Source organism: Trichoderma camerunense, assembly GCF_050948025.1.
Source record: "Trichoderma camerunense strain CBS 138272 chromosome Unknown V8C40scaffold_19, whole genome shotgun sequence".
Lineage (NCBI taxonomy): Eukaryota > Fungi > Ascomycota > Sordariomycetes > Hypocreales > Hypocreaceae > Trichoderma > Trichoderma camerunense.
Window position 1 is genome coordinate 456005 of NW_028145351.1, and position 20178 is coordinate 476182.

General features: G+C 51.1%; 7 protein-coding genes across 7 annotated transcripts; 4 read left to right on the top strand and 3 right to left on the bottom strand.

Annotated features, from left to right (window-relative positions):
• Window positions 1-579: 579 nt before the first annotated feature.
• On the top strand, window positions 580-2319 carry V8C40DRAFT_269593 (uncharacterized protein; the record flags this gene model as incomplete). Its single annotated transcript, XM_083220102.1, has 3 exons — window positions 580-1224; window positions 1294-1475; window positions 1527-2319. The coding sequence occupies 3 exons, from the start codon at window positions 580-582 to the stop codon at window positions 2317-2319; spliced, it is 1620 nt and encodes a 539-aa protein (XP_083069238.1).
• Window positions 2320-2591: 272 nt separating this feature from the next.
• V8C40DRAFT_254730 (M20 family metallopeptidase) lies at window positions 2592-4751 on the top strand. The gene is made up of 2 exons (XM_083217893.1): window positions 2592-3973; window positions 4026-4751. The coding sequence occupies exons 1-2, from the start codon at window positions 2905-2907 to the stop codon at window positions 4211-4213; spliced, it is 1257 nt and encodes a 418-aa protein (XP_083069239.1). The 5' UTR covers window positions 2592-2904; the 3' UTR covers window positions 4214-4751.
• V8C40DRAFT_254731 (S-methyl-5-thioribose-1-phosphate isomerase MRI1) lies at window positions 4237-5602 on the bottom strand. Its single transcript, XM_083217894.1, has one exon. The coding sequence runs from the start codon at window positions 5541-5543 to the stop codon at window positions 4383-4385; it is 1161 nt and encodes a 386-aa protein (XP_083069240.1). The 5' UTR covers window positions 5544-5602; the 3' UTR covers window positions 4237-4382.
• Window positions 5603-6038: 436 nt separating this feature from the next.
• Window positions 6039-11029, top strand: V8C40DRAFT_254732 (transport protein particle complex II subunit TRS130). Its single transcript, XM_083217895.1, has 3 exons — window positions 6039-6134; window positions 6219-9043; window positions 9112-11029. The coding sequence occupies exons 1-3, from the start codon at window positions 6101-6103 to the stop codon at window positions 10855-10857; spliced, it is 4605 nt and encodes a 1534-aa protein (XP_083069241.1). The 5' UTR covers window positions 6039-6100; the 3' UTR covers window positions 10858-11029.
• Window positions 11030-14080: 3051 nt separating this feature from the next.
• On the bottom strand, window positions 14081-14950 carry V8C40DRAFT_85561 (uncharacterized protein). Its single transcript, XM_083223522.1, has one exon. The coding sequence runs from the start codon at window positions 14793-14795 to the stop codon at window positions 14196-14198; it is 600 nt and encodes a 199-aa protein (XP_083069242.1). The 5' UTR covers window positions 14796-14950; the 3' UTR covers window positions 14081-14195.
• V8C40DRAFT_282167 (short coiled-coil protein) lies at window positions 14876-15739 on the bottom strand (the record flags this gene model as incomplete). The annotated part of the gene is made up of 2 exons (XM_083221746.1): window positions 15110-15739; window positions 14876-15044 (listed from the first exon to the last, which is right to left on the bottom strand). The coding sequence occupies exons 1-2, from the start codon at window positions 15415-15417 to the stop codon at window positions 14876-14878; spliced, it is 477 nt and encodes a 158-aa protein (XP_083069243.1). The 5' UTR covers window positions 15418-15739.
• Window positions 15740-16654: 915 nt separating this feature from the next.
• V8C40DRAFT_254737 (uncharacterized protein) lies at window positions 16655-17280 on the top strand. The gene has a single exon (XM_083217896.1). The coding sequence runs from the start codon at window positions 16768-16770 to the stop codon at window positions 16948-16950; it is 183 nt and encodes a 60-aa protein (XP_083069244.1). The 5' UTR covers window positions 16655-16767; the 3' UTR covers window positions 16951-17280.
• Window positions 17281-20178: the final 2898 nt, after the last annotated feature.

The window sequence follows — 20178 nt, forward strand, 5'->3', positions numbered from 1 at the left end:
AATAGGCCAGGTTTGCCGTGCATACGATCCGATGGACGGTCCGAGGGAGCTCAGTCCGTGGCGGATAGATCTCCGTTGCCTGTGTTTATATAAGTTTAGTCAGCGGGAGGAAGGTAACATTTGCATGCTCTGCCCCCCTCAGGCTTTGCGGACTTGACTAGGACTCGGGGCGGGTAAAACACCGAGGTGCGATGTTTTGATGCTGGCGGCATGTCGGGACGGCATTTTTGTGGTGTTTTGAAGGCGGACGAGGTGTTGCTAACTTGGCGGAGATGGCTGGGTTTGGTGGCGCAAATGGGGATTCAAGGGATAGGCGGAGCTGAGATGGTTTGTCTGGAGCTGAGAGATAGTATGTGTACGGCTTTTTAGAGGCTTAGATGGAAAGTATATATAAAGAAGAGATGGCGTCGGATGTGAGAAGATTACTGAACCACCAGAAATCTGATCTCACTTCAACTGCCAGCTTCGAAGAGATATACAGCGAACAACTTGACGTTTCTGGGTTATCGAATCGATCTCGGCGGGTATTCAGCTTGAATTACACTGTTTCATAGTCTTTCCAGTCCAGTTATCGTCACAATGGGTTCTCACACAAGGCCGGGTCACTCTGTTGATCTATCCAAATATGATAAGCTCAATGCCGCTCAAGCAGGACACTTGCGTCACTTCCATAATCTCGCCAGCCAAATGGATGGCGAATGGCATCACATGGGAACTCAGGAGCCGATGCAAGAATTCCTCGACGCCTATCGCTATCAGCTCGCCACCATGGCATACGGCACCGGAGCAGCGCATTACCACCGTCTACCAGCCCTGAGAAGCCCACTCAAGTCCCTCATGCGTCGTCTAATCCACAAGATGCTGCGGAGAGAAGTGTGGGCTTACTGGTTCAACACTAGTCTCTCCGGAAACCGAACCGACCCTGATCGAACGGAGTTTAGGAAGCCTTGGGCGGACCCGGTCGTCAGGGAGAATATCATGTACAGCGGCCATCTCTTGCTCATGACGAGTCTCTACGGCATGCTCTTTGACGACGATGAGTTTGAGAAGCCCGAGTCCTTGACGTTTGTTTGGGATCCTCTATTCTTTGGTTTCGGAGCGGAGTCGTTTCATTATGATAACCGGAGCTTGCAAGATGCTATTATTCGCGAGATGGAGAGGAATGGTTGGGTGGGCGTTTGCTGTGAGCCTAATCTGGTGTTTGTCGTCTGCAACCAATTTCCCGTAAGTCTCTTCGCCGGGCTGACTTGTATGAAGGTTGGTGAGAACTAACCAATTTCTTTTTAAAAATAGTTGATTGCGATGAAATACAACGACGCTAGAGATGGGACCGACGTGTCTGGCGAAATTTTGGACAAGTACAAGGCGGCTTGGGATAAGAAAGGCATGGTCGCTCCCAGCGGGCTATACGTCGATTGGTACTTTGTTCGACAAGACATGACGTTGCCGCCGAAATCCGTTGGTTGGACCGCATGGTGAGTTGTATAAATTGAGGCGAAGAAATTTCTTTACTGACATTTACGCAGGGCAAATGCTTATATGAATACGTGGAACTCTGATATCGTGAAGTCGCTATACGATCAACAGGCATACGGCTTCATCACGAACATCGACGGCGAGGTCCAACTCCACGAGGATCGCATTGCTGAAGAATACCGAAAGCTCGTGGATACCGAGAATGCGGACAAAAACGACGCTGCCGTTCTTGCTCGAGCTCGAGAAAATGTCGCTGCCCTCCCACCATCGCCATTCCCCTTCTCCAGGCCGACCTTTGGTTATGTTGTCCAATGGTTGTCGGAGCTGGGCAAGAAGGAAGAGTTGGATGGTCTACTCAAATACGCCGACGAGCATCTACATCCAACGTGGGAGAATGGCGGACTATTTTATCCCAGGAACGACACCAAGACGAATGAAGCTGGAGAATGGACGCACATGGATCCGTTTTCGGGAAATGCGTCGATTGGATATGCGCGACTGAATGTGCCGGATGGACAGAAGTTGATGTGGGAGAAGCCTCGACGGCGGGGTCATGCGGCAACGCAGCCGTGGATTGACGGCATTGATCTTGGTCAGGGCATTGATTGTCTTCGCGGAGTTTGGGATAGTGAAGAGAGTGCTTTGGTGTTGACTATGAAGACGTGGGATGGCCGAAGGGTTGGTGTAGCTCCGGTGGCGAGCAACTTGCCTGCGGGAACTTGGGCTGTTTATGTCGATGAGGAGCTGGTGAAGCAAGATGCTGTGGAGGAGGGCGGAAACTTGAGTGTCGAGGTGGAGGTTGGTGGTGAAGAGGTGAATGTTGTGTTTAAGAGGGTTGAATAAGCCAGCGATGTTGTGTGTTTAACAGTATCCGTCCATAGTGTGTCATATTCTTTTGTTTTGTTTTGTTTTACAATTTATTAGCATCTTGCTACTCTGTCCAAGCCCGATGACTATAGCGGTTTAGAAGTATAATTAGCATCAGATAGTCTATTAGGTATGTCTATGTTGCTGATGTGATAATTGAAGGCTTACGGTATGGATCTTAGTAGGGTGTCATCGTAGCTCTCCCGCGTACGTCATTCAGACTCACTCACCTAGAGCTTACCTAGCAAGTCGCCATTAGCTCTCCAGCTCGTAGCTTCCAGAGCTTCTCCGAACCTAGCAGCGACAGAACAACACCAATATTCCTGGATAAAGAGAGTGAGAAAAAAAATAAGTTTGGCCACCAATGCATCTAAGATATCGCTAAAAGCATCAAGCATCTCAAATACGAAGATCCCAACTCTCGGTCACGTGGAGGTGAAGCCTGTCAACTGATAGCTTATAAGCCGTCGCAAGGCGCTTGAGCTACCCGGTCATTTGGCTTTGTTTACATCACCGCCCTTGTGCAACTGAGAGCAGATCCAAGCATTGAACATCAACAAGATGCATTGGGCCTCAGCTTCCGCAGTCGTGTTTCCGGCGCTGTTGGCGCTCTGTGCAGGCCAGCAACAGCAGCCGCTTTCCGAGGTCGGCCACTCAGGCTCAACGGCCACTTCGCAGCATACTGGCGCGGCAGACGCTCCGTCTTACCGGGACAAACTGCTTCAGCTCCTCGAGTCGTTGGTTTCTATCCCGTCCGTCAGTGGCGAGGAAAATGAGGTTGGCCAATTCCTCGTCGACTATCTAGAGCAAGAACAATACCATGTGGCCATCCAATTCATCGCCCCGCCCAAGGACAATCCAGATGTGCCCGACAGATTCAACGTCTTGGCCTGGCGCGGAGAGAGAAAGCCCAACTACAAGGCGTTGGTGACAAGCCACATCGACACAGTTCCTCCTCATATTCCCTGGGACATTGAGGGCGGCGAAATCGGAAAGCACACAATCATCAAGGGCCGCGGCACAACGGACGCCAAAGGCAGTGTTGCGACTCAGATCTTGGCGGTGAACGAGTTGCTCTCCACAAACAAGAATGTCAATCCTGAGGACATCATCCTGCTCTTTGTTGTTGGAGAGGAAACAACTGGCGATGGGATGAAGACCTTTAGCGCCTCGCTCGAACATATGAACCCGCCTCTCAGTTTCGACTCTGCCATCTTTGGCGAGCCTACGGAGAACAAGCTTGCGTGTGGCCACAAGGGCGCTCTCTTCTGTACTGTCGTGGCCAAGGGCAAGGATGCTCACAGCGGCTACCCAGAAATGGGCAAGTCGGCCAATGAACTGATGATTCGAGCCATGAACAAGATATACGACACGGATCTCGGCTACAGCCCTCTCTTTGGCAACACGACGTTCAACGCTGGCCGATTTGATGGCGGTGTTGCTTCCAACGTGATTCCTGCTAGAGCTTTTGTGGACTTGGCTGCCCGTGTTGCCAGTGGCTCTGAGAAAGAGGGCCACAAGGAAGTGCAGAAGAAGATTTTGGATATCTTGACTGAAGTTGATGATGAGGCGTTCACTTTTGAGTGTACTCATGGATATGGACCTTATGAAAGCAACTGCGATGTGGAAGGTAAGTCTTTGACAGCTATATCTCATTGGATATGATCTGACCTGCAACTCAGGATTTGACCAAATTGTTGTCAATTACGGCACGGACATTCCTAATCTCGATGCTGACTACGTCCGATATTTGTATGGCCCAGGCAGTATTCTCGTTGCTCACGGTGATCACGAGTACATCACTGTTGGCGACTTGGAGCAGGCGGTTGAAGACTACCAGAAGCTGATTCTCCACGCTCTAAACCAATGAGAAGGGTATCAAAATAATTGATTTGGATATTAGATGATGTGTGTTAAAGATAATCTAATGACGCTGTGCACTAACGCTGGTCTTCTTTTTTAACCCTGTGCCATCTCTTCCGAGGGCATGTGGAATGCCTGCTCTTGTTTCTTTGTTCTCTTATTCTCTTGTTCTATCATTAACCAACCACCTTTGCCCACCGCTCAGGCAAAATCTTGCTAAAGTCAAAGGTACCATCAGGTCCCTTCTCCACAGCACCCTTCTCCGTCACGACTACATCAATGAATTCTGCGGGAGTGACATCAAAGGCAGGATTCCACACATCGATCCGCTGGTCAGCCGTCGCAACGCGAACCTTGTTGTTACCATCTACACGACCATCTGGTCCGACAACTGCGCCGGAGATTTGTGTCAGCTCCTCCCTCTTACGCTCTTCAATCTTGATACCGTCGCCAGTCTTGGTCTCCAGATCAATGCTCGTGGTTGGAGCAGCAACGATAAACTTGATACCGTGGTGCTTGGCTAGAACGGACAATTGGTAAGTGCCAATCTTGTTTGCAGTGTCACCGTTGCGAACGACACGATCAGCGCCAACAATGACGGCTGCAATATTGTTCTCCGCCTTCTTGGTTCGGAAAAGAGCAGCTGCCATGGAATCGGTAATGAGGGTGCTGGGGATGCCCTCGTGGACAAGCTCGAATGCTGTCAGTCGGCTGCCTTGGTTGTAAGGTCGAGTTTCGGTGCAGAAGGCGTGCTTGAGGTATCCCTTGGACTGGAGCGTGCGGATGATGCCAAGTGCTGTTCCATGGCCGGAGGTGGCGAGCGCGCCGGTGTTGCAGTGTGTCAGCACGGAAATCTTCTGGTCAGGCGAAGCACCGGCCTGAGCCTGAAGCCATTGTGCGCCAAAGTCTCCGATCGAAAGGTTGCTCTGGAGGTCCTTTTCAAAAATTCTTTCCGCCTCTTCGATGAATGCTTGCACAATCGCCTCTTTGCCCTTTCCGTCAGCCGTCCGAATTGTAGCTTTGAGCTGGGTGATGGCGTTGGTCAGATCGACGGCTGTTGGCCTGCTCTCCTTGAGGTAATCCAATGCCTCGTCAATCTGAGAAATGACTTGTTCATCTGAAGTGCCCGAAACGGGGTTGTTGTGTAGTTCAACAGCGAGTCCCAAGCTGGCTACGATGGCAATGGCTGGGGCACCTCGCACTCGCATCGTAGCGATGCTGTCGAACGCCTCTTGGCGGGTTGAGACGGTGTCATAGCGGAATTCGTGGGGCAAGAGGAGCTGGTCGAGGACCTCCAGCTTGCCTCGTTGGTACTTGACTGCTTGTAGGAGCGACATTGTGATATTATGTTTGATGGTTCGTGAGAGAGAATGAATTGTATTGCACTTTTTTTTTCACATGAAAGTCTTGGTGCAGATGCGTCATGCCCCTCCTTCAGAATTCTGCCACCCCTCCTCCGCCAGTAACGTGCTTTGGAGCCGCCACGATGGTACCTGGAATGCGGCTTACATGATTGACTTTGTCTGATAAAACGCCTTTTATCTACATTGCAAGGCAAAAATGGACATTTAAAATTTATCAAAGGAATCTACATATCCTCTACAATACAATTTGTTATATAAATAAAGAAAAACACCAGATATTCACTCATTGTAGTGGCTGGAATTGCATCATTGCGCTGCATTACAGCTGTCTCACCGCCCAAAGCCCGGAGTAACGTAAATCCCGGTCTGATGAAGCTCCCCAACTGCTATTGGCAGCAATCAGACCTCCAGTCAGGGGTCACCCTTGTCGGCGATGCACCTCGACTATTGCGGCCAGCTCTTCTGTCGCATCGACATCCCGCACGTCTCAGGCGGTCGACAATGCAACAGACCGAGACGACCTGGTTGCCATGGAACAGCAGACGTCGACGTCAACGGTAACAGGTAAGAGAGAGCGCAAGACACTGCTCTAACACTCTGAGGCTTTGTATCTGTCAACTAATTCGAACGGCATTGCGACCTGCGCAGTCGAGTATTTCGATCCCCACGATGTTTACAAGCTCCTGGCCCCAGGGCTAGTTCCCCGGCTGCCTCTGCACAACCTCAACTGGCAGTCTCACTCCGGGCCGCTACGATCAATCGACACGCTCCATGTTGAGCTGATCCGGGGGAGTCTCGAAATCCCCGAGCTGACCTTGTCACCGACATCGCGGCGTTCGGGCAGTGTCTCGCGGGCGGGCGACGGTTTGCGATCACGCAGCGTGAGCGTCTCTACGGACTCGGGAAAAGCTCCGCCGTCGCTTCGTTCGAAGGCTAGTGGGAATCTACGGCGACACCAGATCCCGGGACTTCGTCGAACCCCTTATCTCAAGCTGTTGCTGGTACGATGCGATGACAACGACTCATACAAGAACTCGGTGCGAGCCGAGGTTCGCGAGTGGGTCAAGAACCATACCTCTCCTGTGAGCACCTCGAAGAAGGGCACTGGCCAAGAGAACCATGATGCGTTTGAATGGCTCATTGTTCACGTCGTCCTCCCCAACACCGCAGCTTCAACCCAGCCGAGAAGCAGCGGAAATTCGGCCTCAGCGGAGAAGAGTGCGGCGTCGCGATGGCGCCCAGGGACGACCCCTTTACTAGAGAAGCTTCGATCAGACTTCAACGAAACGACCAAGGGATCTCAGGACCATGTTTCGCAGATTAGGATCGGTATCAACGACGTACCGTACGATCTTTTACCTAGGGTTGTACCAGCAGTGCCATCAGGTTACAAAGAGACAGAAACAGATGCCGAAAACGCCTGGAATGATTTGATAGCGAAAATCAAAAGCTTGATACTAGCCTCGTTTGATATGCGAGTAACCCAATATGAAGAGGACATTCGGGAAAAGGACGCACAGCGAACCCTACCTGGCTGGAACTTTTGCACTTTCTTTATTCTCAAAGAGGGGTTGGCGAGGGGATTTGAGAGCGTCGGTCTTGTAGAAGATGCGTTAGTTGGGTATGATGAACTCAGTGTAGGACTGGATACAGTTCTACACGAGCAGCTGGAGTCGGGCTCGCCGGAGAGACACGGTGGTGAAATGCTGGCATTTACCGAAGAGCTCAGAGACATTGCCGAGAAAGCGCTGGATATTGCTGCTGGCGATAGCAGTGATGACGGCAGCGACACCAACACGAATGTAGCAGCGGAGATTAGCGGCCCAAATTTCGACGAGATAGCCATCAGCTCGACAACAAAAGCATACCGGGACATGATCTTGGCGAACAAGGTGTCTGTATTCGACTTTAGATGTTACATCTTTTCCCGCCAAATTGCCCTGCTGCTGAGGCTTGGCAACGCGCTTTCTTCCAAGGAAGAGCTCATTGCCATGCTCAAGAACCAGCAGGAGTCTATCCTCTACGGCGAGGCTCCTATGGCATTGCCGCCGCCAAATAACAAAGACGAGCCGGAAAATCTCATCACGTTTGCAGAGATATGTCAGCGGACACTGCAGTTTATCCCTTCAGTTTCGCAGATATTGCGACGAGACGTCATCCTGGGGTTAACAGCAAGTAAAACACCGAGCCGCAAGCCCACCAAACTGAGTCTTCTAGCAGAAGAAACGGTTGACAATATGGTGTCCTCATTTGCCTTTTCTGTTGCTCAGCAAATTCTTGCTCAAACCTCAACGAAGGCACTACCAATCCCACCGTCTTCGCTGTCATATGGAGATGGGCTTGAGCCAAAGTCTTCTATCCCTGAACCCAAAACCATGATCCACCCAGCTCGCAACTCCTCGCTACTTCCAAGATCTGGAGGAATTCCGCCGCCCCCACTCAGTCCAGGTTTCTTCCCTGGACCCGGCAGACAGTTCCCAGCCGGTGATGGCACGAATAGCTTTCTTAAAAACGGCTTAGAGGACTTAGCAGCTCGCCGAGCTGAACTTTACATGCTTTCCAGAAGCATCCTCTCGAGCCTTGGTAAGAAGCGCAGCTGGAGCGACGGCTGGGACGAAGCCCCCTTGGTGAGGGGAATTGGCATGGATGAAATGGAAGACGTCGATTTGAACGATGATAATGACAAAGGCGATAGATCTGACGCTCCTTCATCACCAGAAGAGGCATACTCTCCGCTGATGGCAGGTATCGTCAATCCCGTGCTACGGACTGCAATCGACAACAAGGAAGACTTCTATCGCCTATTCGAAATTCTCACGGACAAGGCCATGCGCCATTACACGGTAGCCAACCATGATCATGCAGTTCACTCCAGCATGGCAGATTTGGCCGTGTTGAAAGTTCATTTGAAGGACTACAAGGCTGCTTCATCATACTTTTCACTCACCACACCCTTTTTCGGAGAGAGCGGCTGGAGCTTACTCGAGCTGTCAATGCTCATCATGTATTGCCAATGCTTGGATGAGATGAATCCAAAGGGCGAGCATGTTGGTGTTGCATTAAAGTTGTTGACCAAATATTGTGCCGCCGAAAAGGAGCGTCTGCAAAAGAAACCTGGGTTTAGAAGTTTCTCACAAGGCAAGACGTATCCGTATGCATGGCCAGTCACTGGCATAGTCGAGAAGCTTACACGGCTGGCCAAATCATTGTCAAAAGAAGTCAAGATACCCATGGAAAATTTCTTTACAGATGTGGAACTGGATGGGTTTCCAGAGTATGAAGACAACCAAGACGGCTGTTCTCTGAATATAAGCATCAGGAGCCTGCTGCCAGAAGATATCTCGTTCGATGCCGCAAAGGTACGAATCACATCTGTCGGCGAGGGACCAGGCAGAGAACGACTGTTTGAGGCGGCAGCTGGTTCGCCCATCACTTTGGTGCCTGGTAAGAATAAGATACGAGTGAACTGCAAAGTAAGTAATGTGTTCAAATCACTTACAACTTGTATTCTCGAAAAAAGACTAACATGATACTCCTATAGTCTGTGGCTTCAGGACATTACAAAATAGACCGACTCGTTCTTTCAGCAGAGAATCTTGTGCTACACTTTGAGCGAGATATCCACGCTTCTATATCCAGCACAGCCGACATTTTCAAGCATGCCGATGTCATGCTTTTCCAGCGTACTAGCACATTTGATGTTGTCATGTCTGCTACGAAGCAGACGTCCTTGGACAAGAATAACTCTCTTGACCTAGTAATACACACCGGATGGAATGCTATCAAGAAATGCGAGGTCCGGGTGAAACCAGCTACCGGAGGCCTGCGTTTCCTCACTACGGAGGCAGCATTTGTGGACTCTTCAATGGAGTTTGCGAAGCCTCCCGAGGCTGGTGTGTTTCATTTTGATGCCATCGCCGCCGACACGGTGGTGACAATACGATTCCCATACTCTGTGGAACAGGACGTGGGAGATATCTTTGCGAAGATTGAAGCTACATATGTTACGGAAGCTGACGAGACATATCACCTGGCCAAATCTCTGGCAGTTCACGTGGCTTTGGCACTCGGGGTGAATGTGCAAGACGTCTTCAAACATCAAGCACTCTTCTCTCGGTTCAACGTGTCGACAGCATCATCTAGCCCGCTACGGCTCTATAAGAGCGAGCTCCTCAGCTCAGATCTCTTTGATTCTGTATTTGGCGTGCCACCGGGAAATCCTGTCTTCATATTTCCAAAGCAGCCAGCGAGCTTGCTGTTCAAAGTGAAGCGGATACCGGGGGTCAAGCCGATGCCAAAGGGTGGCAGAACCTTGTATCTGAAGCTTGACTACACTTTACTAGAAGTTGAGATGGAAGAACTGGTTAAGCGGTCTCTAATAGAAGGCTTGGAGACGACGCCCCTGAAGCAATATTCCAAGTACGTTGTGGCAACGGTCTGGCAAGAGTTAAAGACCAAATTACAACCTCGAGACCTTGAGCAAGCTACCCTGCTGGGAGAGCTGGCAATCACTAATTTGAAGGATACCGCATGGGAGAAGCACTTTGGAGGAATTGGAGGAGCACCTGGAGTCGGCGAGAATGCGGCTGAGGGGCTGTCGGCGTTTGTGCGAACTTGGCAAAAAGCCAACAGCCGTCTCTCCATACCAAGAGACGGCGTCATCGACCCGTCGTCGATTCTCATCCCGGTGGAAATACCCGCGCTACCAGTCCTACACACGGCAGACATCCGCCTGCAGAGCCTCATCCCAAGTTCCGTGGTGGGCAGCGCAGGCGGGGGGCTCCCAACCGTCTGCACGAACCAGATGCTCCCGGCGACGCTGCACCTCAAGTGGACGCGGATCTGGGACACGGATTCTTCTGTTCGCAGCGACCAAGAGTTTAGCTATGAGGTCACGGCACCTGCGGATACCTGGCTGCTGGGCGGGCGTCGAAAAGGTCATTTTGTCATCCCGGGGCCGTCGGCTTCGTCGCCGGCGCAGACCATGACGTCGACGCCAGAGACCGAGGCTGAGATTCCGCTCATCCTGATTCCCCTGCGGGAAGGCTGGCTGCCGTATCCGCTGGTCGAAATCAGAGAGGTCGTCAATGCGGATGGGGGGGATGGTGGTGGTCAGGCCACGGCGCAGGGGTGCGAGGTTGACTTGAGGAATCTGGGGGAGACGGTGCGCGTTGTGGGAGACAGGAGCGGCATGACGGTGAGCCTTGATGCAAGCGGCCCAGGGGGAGGCCCATTGGTGTTTGAGAGCGAGCGGTTGGCCGGGTTCAAGGGCAAAATCATCGAGTGATGGCATCATTGGGGGGGTGTTTGGTGATCTCGCATGGGGGAAGGAGGATTGGCATGTTTTTTTGGCCACTGGATGGGCATGACTTACGTATGTAACGCATATCATAGAAACACTGTACTGTACGGCGGTAATCTTTTCACGTTTCCGTGCCATTGCTTTTTGTTTACCTTACGATTTTCGTCCTTGCCTATCGCTATCCCAACGGGACCCAGTCCGGTATTCGTTTCCGTTAATGATCTTCACAGCAAGGTTCTTCACTACCGCAACTCGAAACCTTACCTTACGCAACAACACGAACAAAGATGCTGCAGCGAGAAAGTATCCAACTACTAGCAGATGATGGAGAAGAAAAGCTAAAGCCAACGGAAACCAAGCTTGTGCCAATTGCCAAGTTACGGGAAAAAAGCAAGGCACTGGGATTTGCTTCCTTTCTTTCCCATTCTTACCTGGGGACTCCCGAAACGCTCACCATGGATGATCGGCGCTCCCTGCGTTTTATTACAGAACTACGCCATCGCCCCCCTTTTTTTCCCTTCCATCCTGCATGAAGGAAGGATTGCAGTGCAGGAAGAGTACAGTAGGGAAAAGGGCTGGCCAGGGCTGGGACTGTTGAAAGGCAAAAGGGGATGCGTGGGGAAAAATCATCCGATTGATATTCATGAGAGAACATGTAAGAATGTTCTTGGGCCCGGGTATTATTTCTTGAGTCGGGTATTATTATCTCTGTTCTATGGACACTTTATTCTGTCGTTTGAGGTTCCCAGTTTTGATAAGGCACATCCCCTCCTTCACCCCCTTGAGCTTGCATATGTAGGTAGGGAGTGTTACTGCTGCATGAGAATCTCGGGGAACATTGCAGTAGCATATCCTTTTCGTCTTCTGCCTCGGCTTTTGCTCTCTTTTTTGTTACTGTGGAAGATTGCCCCTTGGGCCTAACTCAGCGATATGCTGCATATGCGTGGCGTGCGTGCGTCATGTGGGCGAGAGGATATGCATTCCCACCCCCCAAAACGACGATTGGCCCGTGTAATACTGTAGATGGTTACAGGTAGTGGTTATCCATGGATGGTAAATGGTGATTCTCGGTGGGGAGGGGAGGCCTTGTAAATGGCGATAGGATGGACGCGGACCACACACCAACATTCAACCAACTAAACCTTCAAGGGTTCTCTTCTTTTCTACAGTACTGTATGTTTACAGTGCAGTACAGGGCTAGGTAAGGCAAGGAATAGAAACAGGAATTTACCCGGGCTGGTGCTCTGCTCTCACCAACTATTTTCGCCTCAGGGACAGATCATTGCTGGAAGCGGCAGTGATCAGTGTATGGCGCAGGCCCCCGAGTTCCGGCGCAGGTGCAATGGCTTGCGTCAAGATCATCGGCTGAGAACCCACATGAGCTCAGAAAGCAGCTTTTCCAAGGAGGCCCCTAAAAGGCGCTGGGAAGCATTAAAACATTGAAGATCCCGCCTCAAAGTACACAGTATAACCGTTGCAGAATACCTAGACGGCTCCTCTTGAAGGTCTGTACTCCGTGCCAAACACTGTGCATTACGTCGTTATCAGCAGGGATTCTACAGTTAGCCAGCCCTTACTTTCGAACCTCAGACATGCAGGTTGGTTGATTGGCCTTTTTTTCTTTTGCAGTTGGTATTTTTTCATTATTAGCCGTGCAGGACGAGTGCAGCATCGGGACACACTTGAGAGAGACTTTACAGCGAAAGAGGAAAAGAGAGAAAAGGGACTGGAGCTAAGGTAGAAATCCGATGGGCGGGGCAAACCCGGGTTTTCTTCTGGCTTTCTTTTTCCCAGGTATTTTGCATGAAGAAATTCAGTATCTTGCAGTGAGACACATGCAATGCAACGCGGATTGGATCCAGTACAGCAACCCTCGACTTACAAGAAAATGCAACACACCCAATGAATCCCTCTGTGCAAAATAACTGAGTAAATGAAGGCCTATGAGATCTCAATCCCACACAGCCTTACATGAAATGAACAACACCATAAAAAAGAAAATATACAAACTACTACAGTATATCGCAACTAACATGCATCTGTCCTGCTATCGTCACACCCCCTGGTCCCAACTCGTAGGCTACATGCACACACACACGCATCGATACAGCACAGACAGTAGGCCCCGAATCGTGCAGCGTGCAGTCGAAAAAGGGCTCACACTTTACTGTAGGTACTTTACTCCTTGCAGCTCTCTCCCGGCCCCGCGTGGCGTTTTCGCCTCTTTTTTTTTTCTCTACTTGTTCCCTTGCTTTAATTGCCGAACACACCCAAAAACAGTATAAAAAAAGAACAGACGTCATATGTATCTGCGCCTCTGCCGCTCGTCATATGAGTACAGTAACAGAACATGCTTCTTTTCTTTTCTTTTTGTTCCGAGATCGTCATGGGGAAAATTGAAAACGGATTTTCACTCGCTCACTGTGTTGTCCGTCCAACGACTTCGGAATTATCATTTCACCACTGCCTTATTTCGTGTTAATAAAAAATGATAGCAAGTAAAATAGAATATATCGTGTAAACGCCTAAATCAACTCCCACGCTCCCGGAACCAGATCCGTAGCTCAATGCTTCTACACTCGCCTATTAGTCACAACATCAAAAGTCAGGCCACAATATCCTAGTACACCTATAATACAGTAGCCAAATCGAATCAAATCGAATTCAGTCCCCCTCATCAGCCCTGCCCCATGCCGGCAGTCTGGTTTCTGGTGCTGCCTCATTAATCGTGTTATGCGCCCTTGTTGCTAGCACTGCCAAAGAAAACTGACAGGTCACGCAAACAGCCGGTGGAACCATTACGAACCCTGGCAAAAGGCAAAGGCTCCCCCCTACTTTGTATGTCCAATGCCGAGCCTCCAACGACAATTGCGAAACCACACAGACCCAAAACGCCCCCTGCCTGGCCCTCCTTTGCATTTTGGCCTCCTCGGTGGCAACAATGACATCAGTTTTCCCAAAGCTTGCTCGTGTTATGGCATCACCCGTGTCTATTGTGTATTCCATGTGTATTGTGTATTGTACAGTCACTCGCTCACTCGCTCAATCACTCCCCCGAAATCTTACAGTAGATGCGCCGAGCATAGGTTGTAATGTGAATAAGTCCCTGTTCTTCTTGACTGTCGACAAAATGGTCGCGTAAAAGCCTAAAGCCCTATTCCTTTGTACAACTGTTCCGCATTTGTTTTCATTTTTGGTTTTGGTTTTGCTTCCCCCTCCCTGTGCCATGATCCTGCTATACCTGTCCGTCTACGCTGCTTCATGCAAATAAAATCCAAGACCCCTGAGCAGAACTTGCCCCATTGAACGCCTGATAGATATGCTCACACTATGATCCCCGATCCAGGTACGGTGAGCGCCTGTAAATTGTAGAAAAAGAAAAAGAAAAACTGCAAAAAAAGAGAAGCCGAGAATTGTAAGAAAAAAAAACCAGTGAAAGAATTCGCAAACAAGACGCCCCATGCAATGACAATGCTGCCACAAAGGTGTTGGCGCTCATAAACGTTGCTCGAAATCCCAAGCGTTGAAGGATAATGTACAGTGAATGTCGCACTTGCACGAACGTCGCGCGCTCGTAAACAAGGATAGAGAAAAGAAAAAGAGAACAAACAAATATTGCATGTGGATCGTGGCGGAAAGTGCAAAATGTGTTCCAAAGTCTGGGTATCATGAATCCCCCTTCCCTTCTCCACAAGGGGGACCCGGAGCGGCGCCGATAAAGTCCAATGCTCCTTTTTAAAAAGAAAAGAAAAAATGACCGAAGCGCCATCGTTTTCGTGGCGCGATAAATTGAACCGGCCCGCGTGTTGTAGCATAGAGGGTCGAAATCTAGATTGGTTGATATAAGAGTATACTGCTAGCATCGATGATGCATCCCAAGCAGTGATTAATCCAAGCTCATCATGGGTCGACTGGACCCGCATGGAAAATGGTGGTCTGTTGAAAAAGAGAATAAAGGAAAAAGAGGAGACGAGTGTTTGTTCGTCCCTCAATCGAGGCCGATTTATTTCTTGCCTCGGCTCCCTGTCGCTGTGATCTTGCTGGTGCTCATCAAGTCACCAATGTATTTTTGAAGAAACTTGTTGTTGTTGTCGAGCTTGTCGTGCTCCTCCCTCACAGCCTCGATGCGGTTGAAGATGGTGAGGAGAGACTCCTGCAACGCCTTGGCATGCCTAAGTGTCCATGGTTAGCAGTTGTACTCTGGAGGTGAAGCTATCCAACAAGTTCATGTACTCACCTTCTTAACTCCTCGCGCGCCTCCTTGCCTAGGTTTTCTAGGTCTTCGTTTGTCCTTCGAGGGCTCATGGCTCGAACATCGTCTGGTCCAAACTGCGAGTCTATGGGGCCGACGGCAGAGCTGTCGCGAGGGACAACCAAGGGGCCGCTGCTTTTTCGACTCGGCAGACGGGGGCGGGTGGGAATGGGCTGGTGAATAATAGGCTCATTCTGATCAGAGGGAGTTGTGGAAGCGGAGGAGTCGGAGCGCTCGATGGGGTGAATGTGGCTGGCAGAGCCAATGGAGTGAGTATCGTGGTCGTCGGACATTGTGTTTGATTTGGAGCGGATTATTAAGGATGCTTGGACGTGGGTCGCCAATGAGGAATTAGTTGAACGAGTCGGGCAGCAACTGGTCAAGTCTGTCTGCTTGCTGCCGTCGACGGTGGTAGGAGAAGGAAGACGAGTGCCTCGTGCGATGTGGAAGTGGATGTCGTGCGTCGTCTGGTTTAGTCTAGTGTGCCTTGTAGTCTGTTGTCGGCAGTCTGTCGTCTAAATTTCTGTAGCTGCTCGGGAATGAGTCTTTTTTTCCCTCCTGGGTCAACTTTGCAATGCTCAACACGCAATGCAAACACGGAACAAGAACGTGGCCAAGATGAACAGCAGCAGCCGCTGCTCCTTTTGCAAGCGAGAGAAGAAAAGCGAATGCAGGTGGTGAAAGAAAGAAGGCAGAGAACAACGATAGAGAAACAAAGCGGGTGGAACAAGTTGGAAGAGAAGAACAAAGTAATAATCCGGTTAGGCGGCAACCACGCTTTGGTAGCGAGGGTCTTAAAAGAAGAAGAAGGGAAGAGGGTAGAGTGGTTTGTTGTCGAGACGATCTGGGGTGGAGGTGATTTGTGTGCGAACTGCTCGTGACAAGTCGAATGGGCCCTCGTGTGCTCGGCGGCTCAGTCAGCGTGGAGATGCGTCGATGCGCTGGCGAGATTGTGCGAAAAAAAAATGTGAAAAGTGAAATGCGAAAGCGTTGTATTGGCGGAGAGGAGAAGCTGGTGGTGGAGAGAGACGGTGGATAAGGTATGTATGTATGTATGCGTGGATGTATGAGGATAAGAATCAAGGCGAGGCAGAGTCGACGGCGAGAAAAATCGGGTTGGTGGGCGCAGAGGGACGAATGAATCAGGACAGCCGCGGTCCTTTTAGCGGTCAGCCCCCCGAAGACAAGGTGATGATGATCTGCTATAGCGTCGGGCGGTGGTACCAGTAGCGCTCAAGTACAGTATAATCGGCCGTGGGTGTCTGTTTAGGCCTGCCTGGGCGTCTGATGCTGCGTGTCAGGCAGATCTCCTGGTCCTGGGATGACAACTAAAAACAGTAGTCTGGTTTAGCTGGTTGACGATCTTGTCAAAGTGTCGTTTCCAGCTCGCGAATCGAGGGAGCAAAGAGGGCGGCGAGGCTAGAAGCAGAAGCAGAAGCACAAGTCCGGGTTGGCGCTAGCTAAACCCAAGGGGCTTTTTCTTTTTTCGAGGGTCCTCTTGTACTGTGATCTTCTTCTTGTTCGTTTGTTACTTTTTCCAATAAGGTTCCCTTTATTGTTTTGCTTCCTTGGTCTTGGTCCTTTGTGTGTGTGTGTGGGAGGGGGTATGGCAAAGGGAAAGGGAAATCTCGACGTTGATTGGGATGCCCGCGCTCTCGACAAAAAAAGTATTCGATGTGCGGTACGTGAGTTGTCTTGGGAACACAGAAGGCAGCAGAGAGGAAAAGATTCTCGCCGGCCCGCTCTTTACTGACAGGGACGCTCTTGGGATCGCAACACGCACTGTCTGGCCAGAGGACGAATATATCAGGACGGAGTATATGTAGTAGCAGCAACCAGAAAAGGGGAGTGTGAGTGGTGTCTGTCTGTCAGATAGGACTGACAATCCATCCAGTAGGTTCACAGAGCACTTCAGGCGGTGAATTGGCCATTGGGAAGGGAAATCGGGGGGGTGGAGAGAGACCAGGACCAGGGCGACCAGGGTTGCCAGAAGCAGTTGAGAGGAGTTCAGGTTGGGTCCCAACTTGTGACTCCCATGTCGAGAGGACCCTTTGAGCGAAATGGGTTACGCAAGACGGAGACTGACGGAGACAGACTGGTTGCCAGGCCAGTACTTGATGGAGACACAGGGCCAGGTAGCGGGTACATTGGATGGAACTCGGTGCGTGCATCTGTATCCATCGCAGCGTCTTCTGCCTATTATCTCTACTAAGGTTTTCTATAATTCTGCAGCTCTGCTCTCTACTCTGTAGGTGCAGTATTGTGTTCACTCTTAGTCTGTACCCAACGGACTAAGTCTCCCGTGGATGGCAATTGTTGCCACGGGTACGGAGCACACCAAGCATTTTCCATGCAATGCACGCACTGACATGTACTGACGTATACAGATGGATTCTGGTATGTGCAGATGTGCGTCTGCAGCCTCACTACGGAGTACCAGTACAGGCAGCGCCCGTACCGGATACCTTCTTGCAAGTACACCCCCTGCCCCCTCCGCCCCCTGTTCGGGTTGGTCTGTTCGCAATTCCCGCCAAGCACGCCCGTGCGAGAACCTGTCGACAGGTACTGGGTACCGCAACGGCAAAGGACAAGCACCCGCACCGCACACATGGAGCATTGCAAATATGGATATGGATATGGATATGGATGGATGGATGCCTTTTCTGCTTCACATCGTACGCCCCCGGAGCTGCCACCGCGACCTGGATGGGGGCTAGGCAAAACCCTGAGTCCCTATGAGTACGAGTAATACTAGTAAAAACAAATAAAGATAAAATCAGAGCGAACAATAAGGATAAAAACGGGCAGCGAGGGGTGGGAGAGAGTGCCAGATCGGTCATGTCCCCTTTCACTTCTCGCAGCCGTCTAGCATGGCTATCCTGGTCCCCTGCTGCCGGGTCCTTTTCTTCTGCCCTTTCCCCTCCCCACGATATAACTGGCGATGGACGATTTCATTTCAGAGGCTCGACGCTGTGCTACTCGTACATGTAGTGCCTTTTGTTTGCAGAAGCCATTGTTACCGCAGTGCCGTGCATGTACTGTACAGTACAGTACCAGACAAGGCAGAACACACGATATCGACTACTAAGTACTCCTAGAGGCATCTAGGTAGTAGTGCTAGACGGGCCAAGGATCTCGGAGTACAGTAGCGCTGCTTGCTGTAGATATTTCCAAGCGTCAGCCGTGATAGCGCTATGCAACCTGAGACTGGCTGAGTGGGCTATGATTATTCTGCATCCAATGTCATAGAGGGAAAAGGGAAAAGTAAAGAACACAAAAGAATGAATGAATGAAAAATGAACACCAACGCAAGGGACAGAAAGCGAAGGGGAAAACACATGGCTCTGCATCTGTCAACGTCTCGGAAGGCTGCACGTCGGCTGCGAGACCTGGCGATGGGGAGTGATGGATTGATTATGGTATCCATTGAATGGATTACGGGTTCCGCGAGATGGGGATATGCGGACGGAGCAGCCCGTCCGCCAGTCCCTATCCCGACAGCTCAACACCTTAACTGCTCCAATATTGCTCACTACTACTCCGTAGGTGCCTATTCACATCTGTGCTTGACCATCCAAGCTGACCATCTAAGCTCTGCCATCTGGCGTCCAGCGAGTTGCCAAACGAAGCCGTCTGTCTGTCTACCTTACCTTAGCTCTGATACTCTGACACACGGCTGTGTTGTGTACATACACAAATGCGAGGTCGGGTGTCATCAGCAACGCTTCTGGCTGAGGCGCCACGCCAGAACCGCGGTGGCGGGGACTCACAATTTGGAAAAAAGAAGATCAATGCCAGTGACGCCATAGCAGAGACCCCTTAAGAGGTGCCAGCAAAGACATCCACATTGTACCCAGTACTAGGCATCGCTGCTGGGGGGCGCCGGCATGGCACGTGTTACCCCCGGAGCAGCAGACTTTTGCACTGTACGTTAGCGCCATATCCAATATGACCGGTACAGTGCTTCCATAGATGTGACAGCACGGTACTGCGGATACCCGCCGGGAGCAGCCAGTAGCAGATACACGACAGGGCGCTCCATCCCTGGCCCTCCTAAAGCACAACCCATGCCTCCGTCACCATCGCCAAGGTACCGGGGTACTTGGCCGCGCTCCCCACTTTCACTTCCTGTGCAGTCCGATTTTTTTTCTCTTCTTCTCATCCATCCCCTCTCCGGCAGATTAGCTCGCCTGCCCGAGGGCCTTGTCAGAAGACGGTTGGACAGATATGCTGCCACCCATTACGAGCTTCACGAGTGATCAGCGGTGTTTCTGCACCAGGTAAAGCACCAGGTATGCACCAATACAAGGGCGGCCTCGGCGGCAGTGCTCACCCCAGACAGACCCTTGGCATCTATGATCCTGTAATGCCCAGAGGCTCTGCTCTGCTCTGCACTGCTCTGCTTAGCTTCATCGATTGATTTCCCATCGTCATGCCCTGACTCATTACTAATCCCGCTGCCCAAGGTCAGGGTCGATAGCATAGTGGGCATCCGCTTCAACTACGCGACTGCTAGCTCCCCGGAGTGCTCCGTAATCTAGCAAATTTTCTCTACCTCCACTCTGCACGACGCGATAAAAGACACCGGTCAACCGCGGCGTCGCAGCCGGTGATGCTGGTCCCCATCCCGCGCGTGAAGAAGGGGGTGGGTGGACTGGCATTGAGGCCTTGAGGGAAACGACATGATGGAGCCGGAGCGTGAGGCGCCTCTTCGCTCCAAAACCCCCTGCCCGGAATCGAGTTGGTGCCTCACCCAACGCTCTCGGAAACGAGCTTTGCCCGGACAGGCAATCTCCCAGAAAATGAGCTTGACGTCGGCCCCGCCTGATGTCATGGATCGGCCGCCTTCGTCCAACAGAAATGCTGAAAGCCACCGCTCCACCACTCCCGCCCCAACCGCTTCATGGAGCGCCAGAGCCTGCGTGACTCGCAAACCCCTCGCGGCCACGGAGCTCACTCCTAAGGTACACAGTGCGTGGTCCGCCCTCTGCACTCGTTTGCGGCGTCACAAGTCCTTCTCAGCCACGAGCTGCATCCGAGATCGTGAGCTGCCT

Coding starts and splice junctions, on each gene's coding strand:
- V8C40DRAFT_254730 (XM_083217893.1), top strand. CDS start 2,905: ATGCATTGGGCCTCAGCTTCCGCAGTCGTGTTTCCGGCGCTGTTGGCG. Junction 3,974..4,025: donor AAGCAACTGCGATGTGGAAG/GTAAGTCTTTGA, acceptor CCTGCAACTCAG/GATTTGACCAAATTGTTGTC.
- V8C40DRAFT_254731 (XM_083217894.1), bottom strand. CDS start 5,543: ATGTCGCTCCTACAAGCAGTCAAGTACCAACGAGGCAAGCTGGAGGTC.
- V8C40DRAFT_254732 (XM_083217895.1), top strand. CDS start 6,101: ATGGAACAGCAGACGTCGACGTCAACGGTAACAG. Junction 6,135..6,218: donor GTCGACGTCAACGGTAACAG/GTAAGAGAGAGC, acceptor CGACCTGCGCAG/TCGAGTATTTCGATCCCCAC. Junction 9,044..9,111: donor AGATACGAGTGAACTGCAAA/GTAAGTAATGTG, acceptor ATACTCCTATAG/TCTGTGGCTTCAGGACATTA.
- V8C40DRAFT_85561 (XM_083223522.1), bottom strand. CDS start 14,795: ATGCGGGTCCAGTCGACCCATGATGAGCTTGGATTAATCACTGCTTGG.
- V8C40DRAFT_254737 (XM_083217896.1), top strand. CDS start 16,768: ATGCCCGCGCTCTCGACAAAAAAAGTATTCGATGTGCGGTACGTGAGT.